General features: G+C 39.9%; 2 protein-coding genes across 3 annotated transcripts; both read left to right on the forward strand.

Annotated features, from left to right (window-relative positions):
- Window positions 1-232: 232 nt before the first annotated feature.
- Window positions 233-3,779, forward strand: LOC126620974 (NAC domain-containing protein 82-like). Its single transcript, XM_050289314.1, has 5 exons — window positions 233-396; window positions 1,059-1,458; window positions 1,582-1,859; window positions 2,102-2,509; window positions 3,135-3,779. The coding sequence occupies exons 2-5, from the start codon at window positions 1,296-1,298 to the stop codon at window positions 3,474-3,476; spliced, it is 1,191 nt and encodes a 396-aa protein (XP_050145271.1). The 5' UTR covers window positions 233-396; window positions 1,059-1,295; the 3' UTR covers window positions 3,477-3,779.
- Window positions 3,780-4,381: 602 nt separating this feature from the next.
- LOC126620976 (uncharacterized) lies at window positions 4,382-10,092 on the forward strand. Of its 2 annotated transcripts, XM_050289316.1 has the most exons (4): window positions 4,382-4,992; window positions 6,846-6,894; window positions 8,878-9,236; window positions 9,334-10,092. In XM_050289316.1, exons 3-4 carry the CDS (start codon window positions 8,880-8,882, stop codon window positions 9,868-9,870), a joined length of 894 nt encoding a protein of 297 aa, XP_050145273.1. In that variant the 5' UTR covers window positions 4,382-4,992; window positions 6,846-6,894; window positions 8,878-8,879; the 3' UTR covers window positions 9,871-10,092. The 2 variants fall into 2 exon arrangements, with proteins under 2 accessions (XP_050145273.1, XP_050145272.1); XM_050289315.1 differs by lacking the exon at window positions 4,382-4,992 and having other exon boundaries at window positions 6,553-6,894.
- The last annotated feature ends 10,433 nt before the right edge of the window (window positions 10,093-20,525 follow it).

The raw sequence follows: 20,525 nt of genomic DNA on the forward strand, positions 1-20,525 counted from the left end.
AATATCTCTGTAAGTCTTCCTGACCTCCAAAAATGGTAGATAACTCTGACTTCCCCTTTTTGTTTTGTAAAAAAATAAAAAGGAGCGTAGGATCTAGGTCCGGGCTGCATTTGGGCAGAGGATTTTTAAAGCCCATCCTCATCTGGGCCCGGGCCAGAAAAACCCGTTTGAGTTATGCCTGAAAAATAAAATAAAAAATAAAATGAAAATTTTATGTTTGGCAGAGAATTCAAAAATATAAACCCCATAAACCCCGATCATGGAGAACAAGTAAATTGAACTCGCCCGGAGCAGCTCTCTTCTTCCAGTTGGCTCTTCCACTTCCGCCCTCCCATCAGCGCAATCGCCGCCGATTCCCCCCGTCCAATCTGCCTTCGCCAGTTCCCCCATCGCAAGGTACGTTTCTCTCTCTTCGTTCACTGTTTCAGTCGACCTCAACATTTTCGTTTTCTTTTTAGGTTTTGATCATCTTTTTTTTTTTTCCAATCCTCCGGTGAGATCCTAATGATCGCCGCCGTTTGATTTTCTGATCACGTTCTCTCGCTCTATACTCTATATAAATGTCTTGCTTTTTCCTCTATTTAGGGTTTTTTTTTCTCTCTGTTCAAATTTCGTTCTCCCTCACTAGAGTATTTGGTAAATTTTGGATGTGAATGCGGAAATATGATAAAAAGGGATCAACGTACATTGATTTCTATCTAATTGTCTTTATTCGGCGACTAGAATTCTGTCCGGTTTTAATTATTCTTGTCCGGCTTTTGTGATTGTTTCAATTCAACGATCTGAGTTTTATTTTTTTTTCTTTCGTATTTTTATATAATTTTGTGTCGAAAATTATTGTCTCTAGTGTGTATTCAGGTTTGTTATTTTGAATGTGAAATATGTTGCTTTGATCTGCTCAATTTGAATAAGTGCATTGCCCTATTTATGTTTTGCAGATATCAAGTTCTGATATATATATATATATATATATATATATATATATATATATATTTTTTTTTTTTTTTGGTATTTGCTGCTTAATCTGAGTATGTATGTCTAATAATGTTGGATAACAGGAGTGCAGCCAATGTCTTTTGATCTCAACAACGAGCATCCATCAATTATTCGATTGTTTTGTTTTATGAACCGAGGTAGGCTCTGGTGTTTGCGGAGGATCTTGTTCCGTCATTGGACTTGAGGAGACGTGCTGCTTGGTTTCAAAAGACTATACTTTATTTTCTTCGCATCTTGTGAGGAATTTCCACATTGGGATTTAAGGTTATTGTTAGATAGTTGAGACGTGTATATTGTAAATGGGGAAAGGGAAATCATTGTTGCCTCCTGGTTTTCGGTTTTCTCCAACTGATGTAGAGCTTGTACAATATTATTTGAAGAGGAAAGTAATGGGGAAAAGACTCCGTTATAACTTCGTTGCAGAGGTTGACATTCATAAGTACGCTCCTTGGGATCTTCCAGGTAATATGTCATTCTAACTTATTTTCTTTCTTGTCTTTATTTTATATACCTTGTCATTGTAATTAGCCTTGGCTTTCCTTCTTTGTAATATGTTTCTGAGTGTGTTGTGCTTTTATATTTCAGACAAATCTAGTTGGCAAAGTGGAGATTTAAAATGGTACTTCTTTTGTCCGACAGAAAGGAAGTACCCAACTGGGGCTAGAACGAAACGTACAACTGAATGTGGTTACTGGAAGGCCACAGGAAATGACAGATCTGTTCTTTACAATGGTGAAGTTGCGGGCAAGATAAAAACATTGGTTTTTCATACAGGTCGAGCTCCAAAAGGAGACCGAACAGACTGGGTTATGCATGAGTATAGGCTTGAATCTAAGGACCTAGCTAATCGTGGTGTGCCTCAGGTAGATGATACTCTTCCTCTCATAATTTTGTATTCTTCCTTGTTTTCTGTAAAATTTGTTTGTCAATCTGCACCGAGTTTGTAATATACTTTCCTTTTGTAAAGATTTGTTATTCTTTAATGTTTCAGCTGATTAGAATTTTTTCATGCTTCTGAATCGAACTGTTACTTTGTACAATTTCTTATACTGCTTTGGATGGCTAGCCGGTGTTGATTACTTTTTCTGTCTTTCTCATATTGCAGGAATCGTATGTGCTCTGTACCATTTTTCAAAAAGAAGGGCCAGGGCCAAGAAATGGTGCACAATATGGTGCGCCCCTTATGGAGGAAGACTGGAGTGATGATGAGGCTGAAAATTGTTCAGAAGCAGTCCCACATGCAAATATGCCTGTACCAAACCTTGTTCTGCCGAGTGACTACAATAGTTCCATCACTACTAGCACGTACACCCATGATGGTATACGCATAGGTCCTTCATCTGAATCGTGTATATCAGATGTTGTACCACTTTCTTGCAATGTTTCCCAACTGGTTTCCAGCAATCATGCTACAGTGGAGGAGCCTCATACTTCTGAGGATGATATCCTGTCAATGTTGGCTTGCTTCTCAGAAGAAAGCCCTTCATTATTTGAAGAAAACGAAAAAATAAAGGTGTGTAATACGCCCTTCTCTCTTTTCTGCATGTAGTTTATAGCATTCATGGTTTAATAGTAAGTGGAACACCAATCATGAAATGAATTTACATTTTCTGAGTGGTGGAATCGTCACTACTATAAAATTGAGAAAGGTTTATGTTGTGAGACTATGGTCATGCTATAGCTTTCCAATGCATATGTGATAATGTGGCAAGATAGAGTTAGGTTAGATTTTGTTGAATTCAAGGAGTTAGCGTCTATACTTTCTGTGACTGAAGTTCTATCACTGATGTCGTAGAGGTTGTTGAAAGATACAAATTAGCCTTTGTGTGGAAGTTGGGACTCTATAGTTATTGTTAATAATTATAATACCAATGTTATTTCTTGAAGCTAGAATTTAAAATTGGATGGTGTGACTGTCCGAGTTTATAAATAGATGGCGTGCCTTGAGAAGTTGATGGTTTTGAATGTCGTTTTTGATAATTTCATTATGTACTACAGCATCTTGAATATCTTATGCATCTATATCTGTTTATAGAACAAAATTAAATCCGTAAGTACTTGAGTACAAATAAACTATCTTGCAAGTGTTCTTTGAACTTCTAAAGTATGTTAATGTAGAACTTCTTCATTATTTGCAGGAGGTTGGTAATGCCATTCCTGTTGGAAATGCTAGTGCAACGCCTCATCTCGTTATTAATGATATGTATGACAATTTAGGAGATTTGGGCAAGGCAGCAAGAGTCGGTGAAGAAGGATGTAGTGTCTCCAGTTTGCCAAATTCTGTTTGTGCTCCGGGTCAAATCCCACTAGGTGGCGATGAGCAATATTTGGAGCTGGATGATCTTGGCGAACCATTGAATTACCGTGATTCTACATACACTCAGCCTCCTTCTATGTTCGGTCAGCCTCATGCTTCGCTGGGAGAGACATCTTTTCAGGGTGAAGACCAGTTGAACGTGTTTGATAACGTGAACTTCTGAAGTTATTATTGCACTCCAGTCTTTCAAACCAAACTTGTTAAAACGGTTTCGCTAACTTTCAGAAGTTCACCTTCTCAAACACAAACTTTGAGTTAATTCTGCACTTTCTTTTTCGTTGTTACGACAGAGCAGTAGTGAATCCTAATTCACTAGTCGGGTGTTGGATTTGAATCGCGTCACCATGTTGTACAAAAATTGCGACATGGTATGACCAATGATTGCTTAGTAATTTAACATGTTATAACTAATTCACTTGTGCTATAACAATTGTTGTTTCCTATATTATAATGCATGGATTAGTAACACGATGTGTCAGTGTGATTGAAACTCAAAAAGAACGATGATGTGAGGTTAATGTAATTACAAATTTGACATCAGGTTTGGACTACCTACCACCTCACAAGCTCCAACCGATTCTCTTTAGTCAATCCAAGAGTGACAATTGACGAAACTCAGGTGTTACACTCTATTATGTCTCGCTTACTCCTTGTACTCTTCTTTTGTGTTTCACATTATTTAATCTCATTCTCATCAACTAGGTTGGAGGAGGGAGCTGTTAGTTTTGCTGACGTACCAAATACTTGGGAGGACATTTGAATCCGCAAAAAAGAGTGTTGATAAGCTCACCTCATTTGCTTATTTCTTCGGCCATTTTATTATCTTACCCCCTTTTAAAAAGTTTAAAATGCAAAAATGCTCTTTTCCCACCCTCTTTATCTCCAAAATGACCTCCTTTCCCTATTTTTATTCCGCTTAGGCTTCAGAATTCGGTCACTTCGTAGATCTCTAACCAATTGCACCTTTCCTTCCGTCTCCAACACAACCCTCCCCCCTCCATTTTTCCGAGTCCCACGAACAAGGTCACGTTCCCAAAATTTCGTCCTCATAATCCAATCCAAATCCGCAGCAACCACAATTCCTTCTCATGGTCTTCCATTTCGTTTTTCAATTTTTAAAATAATTGTTTCATTAATAAAATATTTTGAACAACTGTTATATACGATTAAACTAGAGGAATAGAAAATAAAGAAAATATTTATTTGGAGGAATTTAGATACTTGTAGAGAAGTTATTGTTTTTTCTTTTTGCTTTGGTCCTTAGATGTTATTTTACAAGACAGTAGGTGAGTTTATTAGCACTCTGCAAAAATTACCCTTGTTAAAACTCTCAGGGCACGTTTGTTTGACAGGATTAGCAAGGCTTGGACTGGACTAGACTATAGTCCTGTGTTTGGTGTGCAACCGGATTAGCTTTAATGGGCTTAGGTGGGACTCGCTCGGATTACACGCCTCCTTACGAGTTCTTAACGAAGAACCCCAATTTTGGGCGGACTCGTAAGCTCGGAGAGAAAACCGCGAGGATCCCCAACGTCCTGCTCGTCCTCATCTCTGCGAGGATCCCCAACGTCCCTCGTCCTGCTCGTCGCTCGTCGTCGACCTTGCCCTGCTTCCTCGTCGTCGTCCTCCTTACCCTCATCTCTGCGTCTTCTCGCCCTCATCTGGTCGGAGACAGTCTGGTAAGCTTCAAATCTTCGATTGATTTCGTCGAATTGAGATTAGAATTTGGGGTTTTCATATTTTTAGTTCAAATTGAGATTAGAATTTGGGGTTTTCGTATTTCAACTTTTCTGGTAAACTTCAAAATCAATTTTTATGTCAAATTGAGATTAGAATCTGTGTGTGTAATCTCTGTGTGTGTCTGTGTGTGTGTGCGTGTGTGTGTATACTATGTGTGTGTGTACTCTGGTTTGTCTGTGTGTGTGTGTATACTCTCTGTGTGCGTGTAATCTCTGTTTGTGTATACTCTGTGTGTGTGTGTGTGTGTAATCTGTGTGTGTGTAAGTGTAATATGTGTGTGTATACTCTGTGTGTGTGTGTGTGTGTAATCTCTGTGTGTGTATGTATGCATTGTGTGTATGTGTGTGTGTATGTATGCAGTGTGTGCGTGTGTGTGTGTGTGTATGTATGTATGTATGCAATGTGTGTGTGTGTGTGTGTGTATGTATGTATGTATGCAGGGTGTGTGTGAGTGTATGTCCGTGTGTGAGAGTGTGTATGTCCGTGTGAGTATGTGTGTGAGTGTGTATGCAGTGTGTGTGTGTGTGTGTGTATATGCAGGGTGTGTGTGAGTGTATGTCAGTGTGTGAGAGTGTGTATATCCGTGTGAGTGCAGTGTGTGCAGCTGACCAGTGTGTGTGTGTGTGTATGTATGCCGTGTGTGTGTGTGTGTATGTATGCAGTGTGTGTGTGTGTATGTATGCAGTGTGTGTGTGTGTGTGTATGTATGCAGTGTGTGTGTGTGTATGTATGCAGTGTGTGTGTGTGTGTGTATGTATGCAGTGTGTGTGTGTGTATGTATGCAGTGTGTGTGTGTGTGTGTATGTATGCAGTGTGTGTGTGTGTGTGTATGTATGCAGTGTGTGTGTGTGTATGTATGCAGTGTGTGTGTGAGTGTATGTCCGTGTGTGAGAGTGTGTATGTCCGTGTGAGTGCAGTGTGTGCAGCTGACCAGTGTGTGTGTGTGTGTATGTATGCCGTGTGTGTGTGTGTGTATGTATGTAGTGTGTGTGTGTGTGTATGTATGCAGTGTGTGTGTGTGTGTGTATGTATGCAGTGTGTGTGTGTGTGTATGTATGCAGTGTGTGTGTGTGTGTATGTATGCAGTGTGTGTGTGTGTATGTATGCAGTGTGTGTGTGTGTGTATGCAGTGTGTGTGTGTGTGTGTATGTATGTATGTATGTAATGTGTGTGTGTGTGTATGTATGTATGTATGCAGGGTGTGTGTGAGTGTATGTCCGTGTGTGAGAGTGTGTATGTCCATGTGAGTATGTGTGTGAGTGTGTATGCAGTGTGTGTGTGTGTGTGTATGCAGTGTGTGTGTGTGTGTGTGTGTGTGTGTGTATGCAGTGTGTGTGTGTGTGTGTATGTATGTATGCAGTGTGTGTGTGTGTATGTATGCAGTGTGTGTGTGTGTGTGTGTGTATGTATGCCGTGTGTGTGTATGTATGCAGTGTGTGTGTGTGTGTGTATGTATGCAGTGTGTGTGTGTGTATGCAGTGTGAGTGTGTGTGTGTGTGTGTGTATGTATGTATGCAGTGTGTGTGTGTGTGTATGTATGTATGCAGTGTGTGTGTGTGTGTGTATGTATGTATGCAGGGTGTGTGTGAGTGTATGTCCGTGTGTGAGAGTGTGTATGTCCGTGTGTGTGTGTTAGTGTGAGTGTGAGTGTGAGTATGTATGTGTATTTTGCACATTTGTCCATGAGTGTGTGTGTGTGTACTTGGTTTATAACCATGATATTACAATGTGAATGTTTTGTATTGTGTGGGGTTGATGCTGAATTGCAATTTTTTGTGGTTGTTGGTTGCAGAGAAGAGGAGCATAAACGGAAGGCTAAGGCTAAGGCTACTGCATTACAGGTGTCCTTTAATTTCCCTCTTCACATGCAATGCCTAGCAATGATAGCAATCCTCATACTAGTGTTCTTAGACACATGTTTATAGATGTATAAGAGTAGAACATTTTGAATATGATGCCTCGGGTTAATGATAACTTTTTTTTTCAACGTCACCTGTATATTTGTTGCCTCGGGTTAATGATAACTTTTTTTTTTCAACGCCACCTGTATATTTGTTGCCTCGGGTTAATGATAACTTTTTTTTTTCCAACACCACCCGTATATTTGATGCCTCGGATTGTGACTTCGCTAGTTACTTTGATCTAGTTCATTTCGTATCATAATCACTTCATTTCCATCACCCTTAATAACAGTAAATATTACATATATAATGTCCTTAATTTGTTTTTTGTTTTTTTTTTTTGTTTGGATAGATATGGATCAAAGGAAGCTTTTATTGATCTTATTGTTAGAGATGTCTTATTTGGAGACAATTTGCATTTGTACGATTCTTGTGTTGATGATGCTACGTGGCAAACAGAGACATGTTGAACGACCCACATTGACTAACCGTTCACTTATTAGACGAGAGATTAGTTTGTGTTATCTGAATGGTATAATAGGGAATACTGATCCTGAATGTGTCAACGAATTGAGAATGGATAGAAGGACTTTTGGCATATTATGTGACTTACTTCGTTAAGATGGGAGGGTAAAAACTGATGGTTTGGTGTCTGTAGAGGAGCAGGTGTGTATGACTTTACAAATATTAACACATCATACTAAGAATCGTAGTGTTGGCGGTAGATTTTATAGGTCGGGAGAGACTATAAGTAGGTATTTCAATAGCGTATTGCAAGGAATTTTGCGATTACAAGGTATCCTACTAAAAGTCCCTCAGCCTGTGCCTATTGATTCTACAGATCCTAGGTGGCGATGTTTTAAGGTATGATGAGAATTTTTTTCATTTTCCCTAAGCTTTAACTCTTCATTCCCTTTGTATAAATTAACAAAAACTTTTTTTTTTAAGAATTGCTTGGGACCATTGGATGGAACACACATTGATGTGCATGTACCTGAAATTGACAAACCAAGATACCGAACAAGAAAGGGTCGAGTCGCAACTAATGTGTTAGGTGTGTGTTCAGGAGATATGCAGTTCATATATGTGTTTCCGGGGTGGGAGGGTTCCGCATCAGACTCTAGAGTGCTACATGATGCAATTACTAGGCCTAATGGTTTTAAGGTACCAGCGGGTAAGACTATTACTTAGTCTCAACTTTGTAAGTTAGGTCTAGTTCTGTTTGTCAACTACAAAACACTAATAAGGTCTGTTTTTTTTTTATTAGGTTATTATTACCTTGTAGATGGTGGTTATACAAATGGTGAAAGATTCCTTGCACCCTATAGAGGAATACCTTATCATTTATCTGAATGGGAGGGACGAACACCTTCTAATAAGGAAGAATATTTTAACATGAAGCATTCTAAGGCAAGGAATGTAATTGAACGTTGTTTTGGCTTGCTAAAAGGAAGGTGGTCGATACTAAGGAGTCCATCTTTCTATCCAATAAGGACACAAGGTCGAATAATTACCGCTTGTTGCCTACTACACAATCTTATTAGGCAAGAGATGTTTGTAGATCCAATGGAGAATTTGCCAATAATAGAAGATGGACAAAATACAGAAGAAGGTGAATATGTTGGTAGTGTTCAAACATCTGACCAGTGGACTGCAAAGAGGAATGATATGGCTCAGGAAATGTATAACGAGTGGAGAGCAATTAGGAACCAGCAACCGAACTAGCTATATGTGTTAATGATAATATTTTATTTTAGTATTCCTTTTTATCATGCATTTGTTAGATATTAGCACAATGATTGGATGATATGCAAATTAATTGGATATTATGCAAGTTGATTGGATATTATGCAAGTTGATTGGATATTATGCAAATTGATTATTTGTATGGTATTTTCCTTCATTAAAATATTTTTTGTTTAGGTATGGATAACGAAAATATTTTGAATGCTACTCAAGAGCCAAAAGGAAGAAGGCGTAAATGGGAAGCATTTGAGGAAGAAGTATTACTAGGAGTTCTTGAGGATTTTGTTGCTCGGAAGCAACGGTGTGACACCGGTGCTTTCAAACAAGGTACTTTGGTTGAAATAGCAAAAGCTGTCAATGTTTTATGTCCTCATTCAAATATAAAGGCAAATCCACATATTGAGTCCAAGTTGAAGAAATGGAAAAAAACATATAGTATGGTCGTTGACATGATAAACACAAGTGGATTTGCATGGAATGATGTCAAAAAGTGCGTTGAAGTTGACAATGATGACTCATGGCAAACTTATGTGCAGGTTCATATCCTATTTTATTTATACATTAGTTATATTATTGCTGCTATATTTGTTACGCATACTAAATTTTAGTTTTGCTATGTTGATATAATCTTAGAGAAATAAAGAAGCCGATGGATGGAGAAGCAAACATTTTCCACTGTTTGATAGATTTGCATATATATTTGGAAAAGATCGGGCTACGGGTAATGTAGCCGAAACCCCTGCTCAAATGGTGGAGGAACAAAGTCATGATCATGTTGGTGAAAGTGATATTGGAGGTGAAAATTTTGTTTCTTCAATGAACCAACAAAGCCAACAAAGCACCCCATCTGAAAATAGCCAAAGAAAGAGGAAAAGAGCTGTGGGAAGTTCAAGTGATGGAACCGAGGCAATTATCAGTGGACTGAAAGATTTTTATGTTGAAAGTGGGAAGAGGATGCAAATGGTAACTGAAGCTTTAGTTCAAGGTACTGCAGATCATACTGACATAGCTAATGAACTTGAAGCAATGGGTCTCTCTCCTATGGATCAAATTGATGCATTGTCTCTTATTTTGGATAAACCAAAAAATGTGGGAGTGTTCAGGGCAATCAAACCGGAACTCAAGAAAGTGTTCGTCCAAAGGCTTTTAAGCGACAACGCAAGCGGATGAGGATTTTGGCTAATGTTAACATGGATGTATTTTATTAATGTTAACATGGATGTATTTTATTAATCATACAATCTTATGTTATGGCTTATAACTTAGCTTTGCACTAGTATTTTGGCTTATGTTAACTAGCCATTTTGTAAATTATGGAGATCTATTTTGGCTAATGTTAACTAATGTTAACTAGGATTTTCTAAATTATGGAGATCTTCTTATGTACTTGTATTTGTTGAAGTTGCATGTATTGGGCACTATTATTTTTCTTCTGTTGGGTGATAGAGTTTAAACCAAGCTACATTTGCAAATTAAACCCAATTCTATTAGCAGGTAATAGAAACAAAACAATTGTCAATTTTTTTTAAGATTCATAATATACATGGCAAAAATATGCTCCAATTAACCCATATCATGAGATTTGTAGCATTACTCTATTACATAATGACAAAAATTTGTAGTCCTAGTCTAAGCAAACACAAATCTGGTGAACAGTACTGTTTTTCTTATCCTGCTTCTTAGTCCGACATTACATCAAACGCTTCACTAAGTTAGTCCAGCTTAGTCCAGTCTAAGCCAGTCCAGCTTAGTCCCGGCAGCTAGTCCAGTCCGAGACAGTCCGGCGCAACAAATGCACCCTCAGATTCTCTAATCTATTCCTATATTTATTGTTTTCTCTAACCCATTCCTATATTTATTGTTGAAAAGACCTCTTTCCTTTTTTTTTTCCCTTCCCTTCTCTCATATTCTATTTGAACGGTGACGATTAAACTACGTTAGCATATTGTACTAATTTTATATAGAAAAAGAATGACAAAATAGGAAATGTGAAAGGAGGGAAGGGAAGAAGATGAAAAGAGAAAGAGAAAGAATGATAATCTACTTCTTTAACCTTGTTACTACATTTCTTTCACGTTTTTCTCGACTCAGTTCACGAAATAGGTAATAGAACATGGTAGGTGCCAGATTTGCAGCAACATAATAGCAGTGTAAAGGCGATTTTTCTGATGTATCGGGGAGCTGCCACATGTCCTCCATCATGTGCTTAAGTCTTATTTTTTTTAATTTTCGCAATTTAAATTTGTGTAACGTAAATTTCACTTTTATACAAGAACACATCATTTTCCTGCAAAGGATAAGACCAAGAGTAAGGTATGGAAAAAGCTAAAGGAGAAAAGTTGGTATTGGACCAACCAGATCGACAGATACTAGTAAGACAACTGGTTCTTAGCGTAAGAAAATCACATAAAAAGCAGAGAAAACTGAATCCCTCAACCTTGGAATGGAGACACATTCTGAGAGGAGAAAGGGTAAGGAGCTCTCTCTCAAATTAAGACTTTTTATGGATTATGTGTCACCTCATAATTTAACATCAATTCTCGTGTCAAAATTATAAAATATTATGCTAAAAATATGAAGTGACCGTTCATAAAAAGTTCCACTTTTGAGAGAGTCTCTCAATCTATGGGAACAAAAATATGCACTTCATTTTATTGATGAAAACAAAATTAACAAATTGTATGCTCTGTTAACGAAGAAAAATCAACCAACATTGTATGCCAGTTTGCTTATTTGTCTTTGAGTATTTGTTTGTAGCCTTGGTGGAGCCTGTCACTTTTTCTTCTTTGCCTATGATTTTGCCTTTGAGATCGCTTTACATTCCTTTTTATATAACGATACACATTTAAGAGTTAGGTAATAAATTAGTATTGAACTCGTCGTCTGTAACATCCCACATCGATCAACGGAGAAGGGGTGATGTGCCTTATATGTACATGTTCACCTCCATATAGCATGAGACCTTTTGAGAACTCACTGGCTTCGGGTTCCATCGGAATTCCGAAGTTAAGCAAGTTCGAGCAAGAGCAATCTAAGTAGAGCAATCCTAGGATGGGTGAGCCATTGGAAAGTTCTCGTCTGAGTTCCTAGAAACAAAATCGGGCGAGAGCAATCCTAGGATGGGTGACCCACTGGAAAGTTCTCGTTTGAGTTCCCAGAAACAAAATCGTGAGTGCGTGGTTGGGGCCCAAAAAGGACAATATCATGCTACGGCAGAGTGCGAGTGTGCCGACAAGGACGTCGGGCCGCTAAAAGGGGTGGAGTGTAAAATCCCACATCGACCAACAGAGAGGGGGTGATGTGCCTTATATGTACGTGCCCACCTCTATATAGCATGATGCCTTTTGGGAACTCACTGGTTTTGGGTTCCATAGGAACTCCAAAGTTAAGTGAGTTCGGGCCATCCCAATCCTAGGATGGGTGACCCCCTGAGAAATTCTCATCTGAATTCCCAGAAACGAATTCCCAGAAACAAAACTGTGAGGGCGTGGCCGGGGCTCAAAGCGGACAATATTGTGCTACGGTGGAGTCGAGACTGGAATGTAACATCGTCAACAACAAGATTCAAACTAAAATTTTTACTTATAAGTGAAAAAAAAAATTAAATCATATGTCAATCCATATTCGTTAAAGTCTAAAACTTTCCACAAATCAATGAAATATGTATTATCTGAAGGGAAAAAAATATATATTTACTCCCATATTACATGGTTAGATAATTTGGGGAAAAACAATCAAATTCAAAGATTCTAGCAGATCTTTATATGCATAACAAAATTTAACCGAGAAATGTCATCTTAGGCACATTAGTAAATCAAACACAAAAATTGAGAAATTTCATCCTTCAAAATATTAGTAAATCATACACAAAAATGATGTAATTATGTCCCTAAAATAGCTGATTCATCTGCCGTCATATTATTTATTTGTAAAATAAGATGGATTGGGATATTTGGAACTTGTCTTGATATTTGCAGCCATATCCCATATTTCAATTTTTTTTTTGTTGAATTGATTCCGTTGAATTTAGAACCCCTTCGTTAGCCTTTTGAAAAATAGTTTTAATTTCGCATATACGAAAAATGGATGAAAATGCGTTTGGCTGACTATTTTGTGAAAATAAACTCCGCAAATGAAAAACAAAAAAAAAAAGTATTTAGCCTAAGTTTGGAAGAACCCCCACAAGGGTGCATATGCATGATTTTACCTCTATTTTCAATATTTAGCCTAGGTTAGAGTTTTAATAAAAATAAATAAAATCATGTATACTACCACCATCGTCACCATCCTTGCCACCACCACAACAAAAATTTTCTATCGTCTCACCATCATCACCACCACCACCACCACCACCACCACCACTATCTTTAACATCACCACCATCCACCACCATTGCTGCTACCACCGTATAATCCACTGTCTCACCATCACCACAACCGACACCGTCTCACCATGGTAACCACCACTTGCACTTCTACTGCCACCACCGGTCCACCACCACCACCATATTATCGACTGCCATCACCCTCGTCACCATGACTATCACCACCTCTACCATCTCACTGTTGCAGCCATCACCACCACATTCTCCACCTCATTATCCACACAATGACCACCACCACCTCCACCATCTCCACCCCATTATCCTCCCTACTACCACCATTTCAACCATCATTGGTACCAACACCAATTTCGTCTCAACCACCATCTCTACTACCACCGCCACCATTACTACCAAACACAAATTTATATTGTTACCAGACAAACTTTTAGGCCTTTCACAATGGCTCATCTGAGTATGATATCTATATATAAGAATCAGGCATCTTGAGTTTGATTTATATTACACCACTACTATACTAGTGCGAGTTCAATAAATTGGTATCATACTTTTTCGGCTCAATATAAAAGTGTGATTCTTATATGAGTTCAATATATCGGTATTTTATTTGTTTTTTCCGACCTACTGTGGAAGGTGTTATGGTTTTTTCTTACATGTCATAAATGTGAATCCCACTTTTGATGATGACTATCCCTGTGAATATAAAACCACTAAAAAATCACAACATGTTGTAAACATTCCTAGAATAAGTATGATTGTGTAAATCCTAGATTAGATTTGATTCTAGTTATCCTTTCCTATTACAACTTGTATTACTTGGAGGAGAAGGAATATCTTCTCTCCCTTTACTACTATAAATAAAGGCACAATGTAGGAGGGATAACAACATACACATTCCCCTACAATTCTACAAACACACATCTCTCTTCTCTCTCCCACTGCCGCCGGCCCCCTCTATTTTGTCAGATAAAAATAGACCACAACACGTTATCAGCACGCTCCTACCGCTGCGCTTAGGAATCTGACGTTGGAGATTTTTTCTGCATCAAACCAGTTCATCCATATCATCACGCAATCAGGTTCTTTCCAAACAACGGATTTTAACTCGATATTTTGCAAGCCCTGATAGCATGAACATTCACCATGATGCATGACCCAACTTTATGTTTAACGTATTTTAGATTCTACATAAATTGTGTATGCTTCATAACCAAAATTGCTACAATTATGTGAATTTGATATTTTCCATGAATTGAATCTTACATATGTACATGCATTGAAACTATTATTTTCATATGCATCGACGTAAATATGTGATTCATTAGAATTATACATGCATCTAATATAATTGAATTAAAAATAAAATAAAATATTTATTTTTTGCGATTGGGGAATTAGGGTTATGTTCGAACCCGTGCACTTGCACCATGCAAGCCACAAGCCACCAGGCCCGCAGCCTGCGATGGCCCAACTCATCCCCCATGCTTTCCCGAGTCGAGAACCAATCCTGGAGCCATGGCTCCAGGCCCAACACCCAGACCCGACGCCCAGAAGGCGTCGCCACCCATGAAATCGTCAACCAACATGGCCTGCAGCCATGCCCAGTTACCCCCGACGACCTGCAATCGTCCTCGACTAATTTTTGTCTGAAAATTCAATTTTTTTTTAAATTACAATCGAATTTCTAGGGTTTTACAATGAATATCGAGATTTTTTCAAATCTCCGTTCACCCCCATGGTCACCATGACTCAAATCGAGTCTTAAACAACACCCCGACCGACGCCAGAAGCGCCAGGTCCGGTGTTCTTCTCCGACGACACACACCCAGCACTCGTTGGGGTGTTTGATCCCAAAAACCCGAGCCCTAGTGGGCTCCTGTTCCTCGGACTGCATCAGCGCCCTTTGGGCTTGCTGCTGCTCTGAGATGTCACGGCCCAGCCTGTGCGGGAAAAGAGGAAAAAAAACAAAAACAAAAAAAAAATTTGGCTCGCCTGAAGCGACCCGTGAGAAAAAAAAAAGAATTTTTTTTTTTGGGGCTGCACACAGCAGACCATTCCCCTTGCCCATGTCTCCCCGTAAGCTCCATGTGCCACCTGTGGGCTTTGCCTATATTTTTAGGCCCCGAGATTTTATTATTTAATATTTTTAAATAATATGGGTTTTTATATTTTCACCCACACTTTAATTTGGCCCCGAAGACCAAATAAATTAATTCAATTATCATTATACAATATTTTTGCATATATTTGTTGCATATATATTTGTGTTTGCCTGCAGGAATATATGAACCTGAAGTTCATAATTACTTTGAAACCCGAAGTTTCTTATAAACATGCCTTGTTTGAAAACTTGAAGTTTTCTCTTACACATATCACCCATGAAAACCCGAAGTTTTTCATGCAAAATTAAACCAATACATGTCTATTAGAACTTGTATGTTCTACTCTTATGTGAATGGATTGATTTTTCTCCATTACACTAACCACATCTTGTCCATCTATTTGTGATAGGAACATGTCGAATTTGAACAAACTTGACTTCACCGCTTTGGAGGTTTCTGGAAGGAACTACCTCAAGTGGGTTCAAGATGTGAAGCTCCACCTCACTGCCAAGAACTTGCGTCCTGCTATTGAAGAAGCAACAACTGAACCTGTTGGCGAAGCTGAAAAAGCTACTGCTATGATCTTTATCCGAAGACATATTCATGACGCTCTGCAAACTGAGTACATTGCTAAGGAGGATCCACGTGCATTATGGGTTGCTTTGGCTGATCGTTTCGATCACCAAAAGGACATATTCTTGCCTGAAGCAAGACACGACTGGCAGCACTTGCGTTTCCAAGACTTTAAGTCTGTGAATGAATATAATTTTGAAGTTTGTCGAATCCGATCACTTCTCAAGTTTTGCAATGAAACTTTGATTGAAGAGGATCTCCTGGAGAAGACCTACTAGACCTTCTCTGCTTCTAATATTGTCCTGCAGTAACAATATAGAGCTCATAAGTTCACTAAGTTCTCGGATTTGATCTCTGCTTTACTTCTTGCTGAAAAGCAGAACCAGCTGTTGATGAAGAATCATCAAGCTCGACCTACTGGGGCTACTGCTGTGCCTGACGCACATTATAGCACTAATCAGCACCCAAAACGCCAAAAAGAGGCGTGGTAAGGGCGGCCAGAAGCCATCCTACCAAGGTCAACAGAGTCAAGGCTCATCCAAGGGAGGAAACAAAGCCCAGAAGCGCCCAAACCTCGCTCCTAAGGCCCCGAACTTCAAGAATAAGGGCAAAGCACTTGCCACAATGAATGACGATATGTGCTATTGTTGTGGTTCAAAGGACCATTGGTCCCGTATTTGCCGTGCTCCCAAGAAGGTTGTAGATGAATATCATTCTCGTCGTAAGAAGTTTAAATCAAACTTCATGCAAGTGGACGAACCGGAGACTACAAAGATGAAGGTTTCTGACTTTCAGGAGGATACCACTCCTATGGAAGATTAGAATCTTAAACATAGACTTTTTTTTAGTTGAAATAAGACAATTGGGGCCGAATTCCACATAGTGGCCGCACCCCACCTTGTTTTTGGTTGATTTTGAACAATTTTCCTTCATGTTTTGGATTATTAGTTGGCGATTTATTTTGGATATTCAGTTTTAATCCTTGAATAAATGAAATTATTTTGAATTGATACTTGTTTTTATAAACTTTTATGCATGTGACCAATTCAAATTAGTTTTTCATTCTAGGTATGACTAGTGGGAAAGTTAGTTGTCTGGCAGATAGTGCAACCACGCATACTGTTTTGCGTGAACGCATCTATTTCACTAACTTCGTACCTAAGAATGCACCTCTGACAACCCTCTCAGGCCCATCCAACCTGATAGAAAGATACGGTAAGGCACGTATAATGTTGTCCAATGGTACAATCTTGACCATTGTTGAGGCACTCTATTCTCCACGTTCCGGAAGAACGTTACTAAGTTTCAAGGACATTAGAGATAACAATTACCACGCTGAAACCCACGTAGAAAACGGAGTTGAATTTATGTGCGTAACTTCCTACGAATATGGCCAGAAGCGTATTCTAGAGAAGATGGAGCGTAACCCGAGTGGTCTGTATACTACGACCATACGCCCCATCGAATGCCACTATGTGGCCGGCCTTACCACGGGGACCGCGCATGAAATTACACTTTGGCATGATCGTTTGGGACATCCTGGACGAATAGCGATACGCCGTATCCTCAAAACTTCACACGGGCATCCACTAACCCGAAGCTTAGGTTCGATCCATGAAATCGCATGTCAAACATGTTCTATGGGAAAGCTTATTACTAAGCCTTCTTATGACAAGATTCGTTCGAATCCTCCCATTTTTCTACAACGGATTCAGGGGGACATTTGTGGACCGATTCAACCTCTCTGCGGACCATTTAGATATTTTTTGGTTTTGGTTGACGCTTCTACACGTTGGTCACATGTGTGCTTGTTGTCCACAAGGAACGCTGCATTCTCCAAACTGTTGGCTCAGGTTATCAAGCTCAGGGCTCACCACCCTGATTATCCGATCAAATCTATTCGATTGGATAATGCTGGAGAATTCACATCTAAAACTTTTGATGACTATTGCATGTCGGTTGGGGTTGAAGTTGAACATCCTGTACCCCATGTTCACACCCAGAACGGCCTGGCAAAGGCTTTCATTAAGCGTTTACAAATGATTGCTCGATCATTGGTCATACGTACCAAGCTCCCGATCGCTGCTTGGGGCCATGCAATATTGCACGCAGCAAAGTTGGTCCGCCTGAGGCATGTTGCGACACAACCATTTAGTGCCCTTCAGTTGGTTACCGGATGCGAACCCGACATATCACATCTGCGCGTTTTTGGTTGTGCGGTCTATGTGCCGATTTCGTCGCCCTTACGTACAAAAATGGGGCCTTAGCGAAGGATGGGAATATATGTCGGATATGATTCTCCTTCGATTATTCGTTACTTAGAACCTTTGACAGACGATCTGTTTACCGCTCGTTTCGCGGATTGTCACTTCTATGAGACAGTCTTCCCGCCGTTAGGGGGAGATAAGAATGTCAACGTTCCGAATGAACGACGCGAATTATAGTGGACGACTCCCACTTTGTCTCATTTAGATCCCCGCACCGCTCAGTCTGAAGCTGAAGTGCATCGCATATTAGATCTCCAGAGCATAGCTCAGAGCATGCCAGATGCTTTCACCGATCTAGCGCGCGTGACAAGATCACATATTCCAGCTGCGAATACGCCTGCAAAGATAGATGTACCAAATGTACGACGGACTACCCTCCTGGAAGCCCGGGACACCAATTCTGGTGATCCACGTACATTAGCGGCTAGCCAATCATCTGCCCCTACACAAAAGCGTGGCAGACCCCTTGGTTCAAAGGATTCACACCCCCGGAAGAGGAAAACCACGGCACAAGGTCCTGAAGAGCCTACCGTGAATCCGACTATCGCTTACTCATTTTACCTAACTCCTGAGGAAATTCTAGATTATGGAAGCGTCATTGAAGAGACGAATCCTCCTCCCGAGAATCGTGAGATTTCGGTCTATTATGCTAGCTTAGATGATGTGTGGCGTAGAAATGAGATGATTGTCGACGATGCATTAGCATTTGCAATAGCTACTGAGATGATTGGTCAAACTGGAAACAAGCAATCCAAGTCGAACTTGATTCACTTGCGAAACGTAAGGTGTTTGGACCTGTAGTTCCTACTCCTCCACATGTGAAGCCCGTTGGCTACAAGTGGGTTTTCGTTCGGAAGCGTAATGAGAAGAACGAAATTGTGCGTTACAAAGCTCATCTTATAGCACAAGGTTTCTCACAACGCCCTGGGATTGACTATGACGAAACTTACTCACCCGTTATGGATGTGATTACTTTTCGATACCTTATCAGTTTGGTAGTTTCCGAAAAATTGGATATGCAGCTGATGGACGTAGTAACCGCGTATCTCTATGGGGATTTTGATACGGAAATTTATATGAAAGTTCCCGAATGACTTACATTGACTGGTTCAAATATTTCCAAACCCCGAAACACGCTCTCAATTCGGCTGAGGCGTTCAATATACGGTTTGAAACAATCCGGAAGAATGTGGTATAACCGTCTAAGTGAGTATTTGACTAGTCAGGGATATGTGAACAACAAACTATGCCCTTGTGTGTTCATTAAGAAGTGACATTCCGGATTTGCGATTGTTGCAGTATATGTCGATGACATGAACCTCATCAGAACTCCTGAAGAGCTCGCGAGAACTGCTTCGCACATGAAGTCGGAATTTGAGATGAAAGATCTAGGAAAGACTCGATACTGTCTCGGTCTCGAGATAGAGCATTGTTCGGATGGAATCTTAGTACATCAATCGAACTACACATAGAAGGTGTTGCGCCGTTTTAATGAGGATAAAGCGAAGTCTTCGAGTACTCCTATGGTCGTTCGTACGCTAGATGCAAAGCGAGATCCCTTCCGTCCGAAGGAGGATGATGAAGAGATTTTGGAGCCTGAAGTTCCTTATCTAAGTGCGATAGGCGCTTTATTGTACTTACCTCAATGCACTAGACCCGACATCTCCTTCGCTGTTAATCTTTTGGCAAGATACAACAATGCACCAACACGCACACATTGGACTGGTGTGAAAGACATCTTCCGTTACCTTAAGGGTACTACGGATTTGGGCTTATTCTATCCCTACGAATCCTCGAGTGATGCCGCACCCTATGCTCATCGGGTTGATTTTCGCCTTGTTGGTTATGCCGACGCTGGATACTTATCTGATCCGCACAAGGCGCGTTCTCAAACGGGTTATGTCTTTACCGTTGGAGGCACCGTAATATCTTGGAGGTCAACTAAACAGACCTTAGTTGCCACTTCGTCTAACCATGCTGAAATTCTCGCCTTACATAAAGCAACTCGGGAATGCTTTTGGTTGAGAGCAGTAATGGGCCATATTCGAAGCTCCTATGATCTTCATCCCGCCGTTAATGCCCCGACGACGATTTTTGAAGACAACGCAGCTTGCATCGAACAGCTCAATAAGGGTTACATCAAAGGAGACAACACCAAGCATATTGCGCCGAAGTTCTTCTTTACACATCAACAAGAAGAGCATCAGAAGATTGAAGTCACGCAAATCCGATCACAAGACAATCTGGCCGACCTCTTCACCAAATCACTACCGAATGCGACGTTTCAGAAGCTTGTTCATGGAATTGGTATGCGTAAACTTTCTGAGTTGTAACTTTGCTATTTCTCTTTGGAATTATGTCAAACTCAGGGGGAGTATCTTCTGGATACTTGCTTGATCTTAATGTACTCTTTTTCCCTACGATTAGGAGCATTTTTCCCACTGGGTTTTTGCTACCTAACTAGGTTTTAACGAGGCACCCACCTTGGGCTGGTCATATCCCTGATGACGTCCTGTAGACGTTTCTTTTGACTTTGCATTT

This window comes from Malus sylvestris, chromosome 5, assembly GCF_916048215.2.
Source record: "Malus sylvestris chromosome 5, drMalSylv7.2, whole genome shotgun sequence".
NCBI classification, from domain to species: Eukaryota; Viridiplantae; Streptophyta; class Magnoliopsida; order Rosales; family Rosaceae; genus Malus; species Malus sylvestris.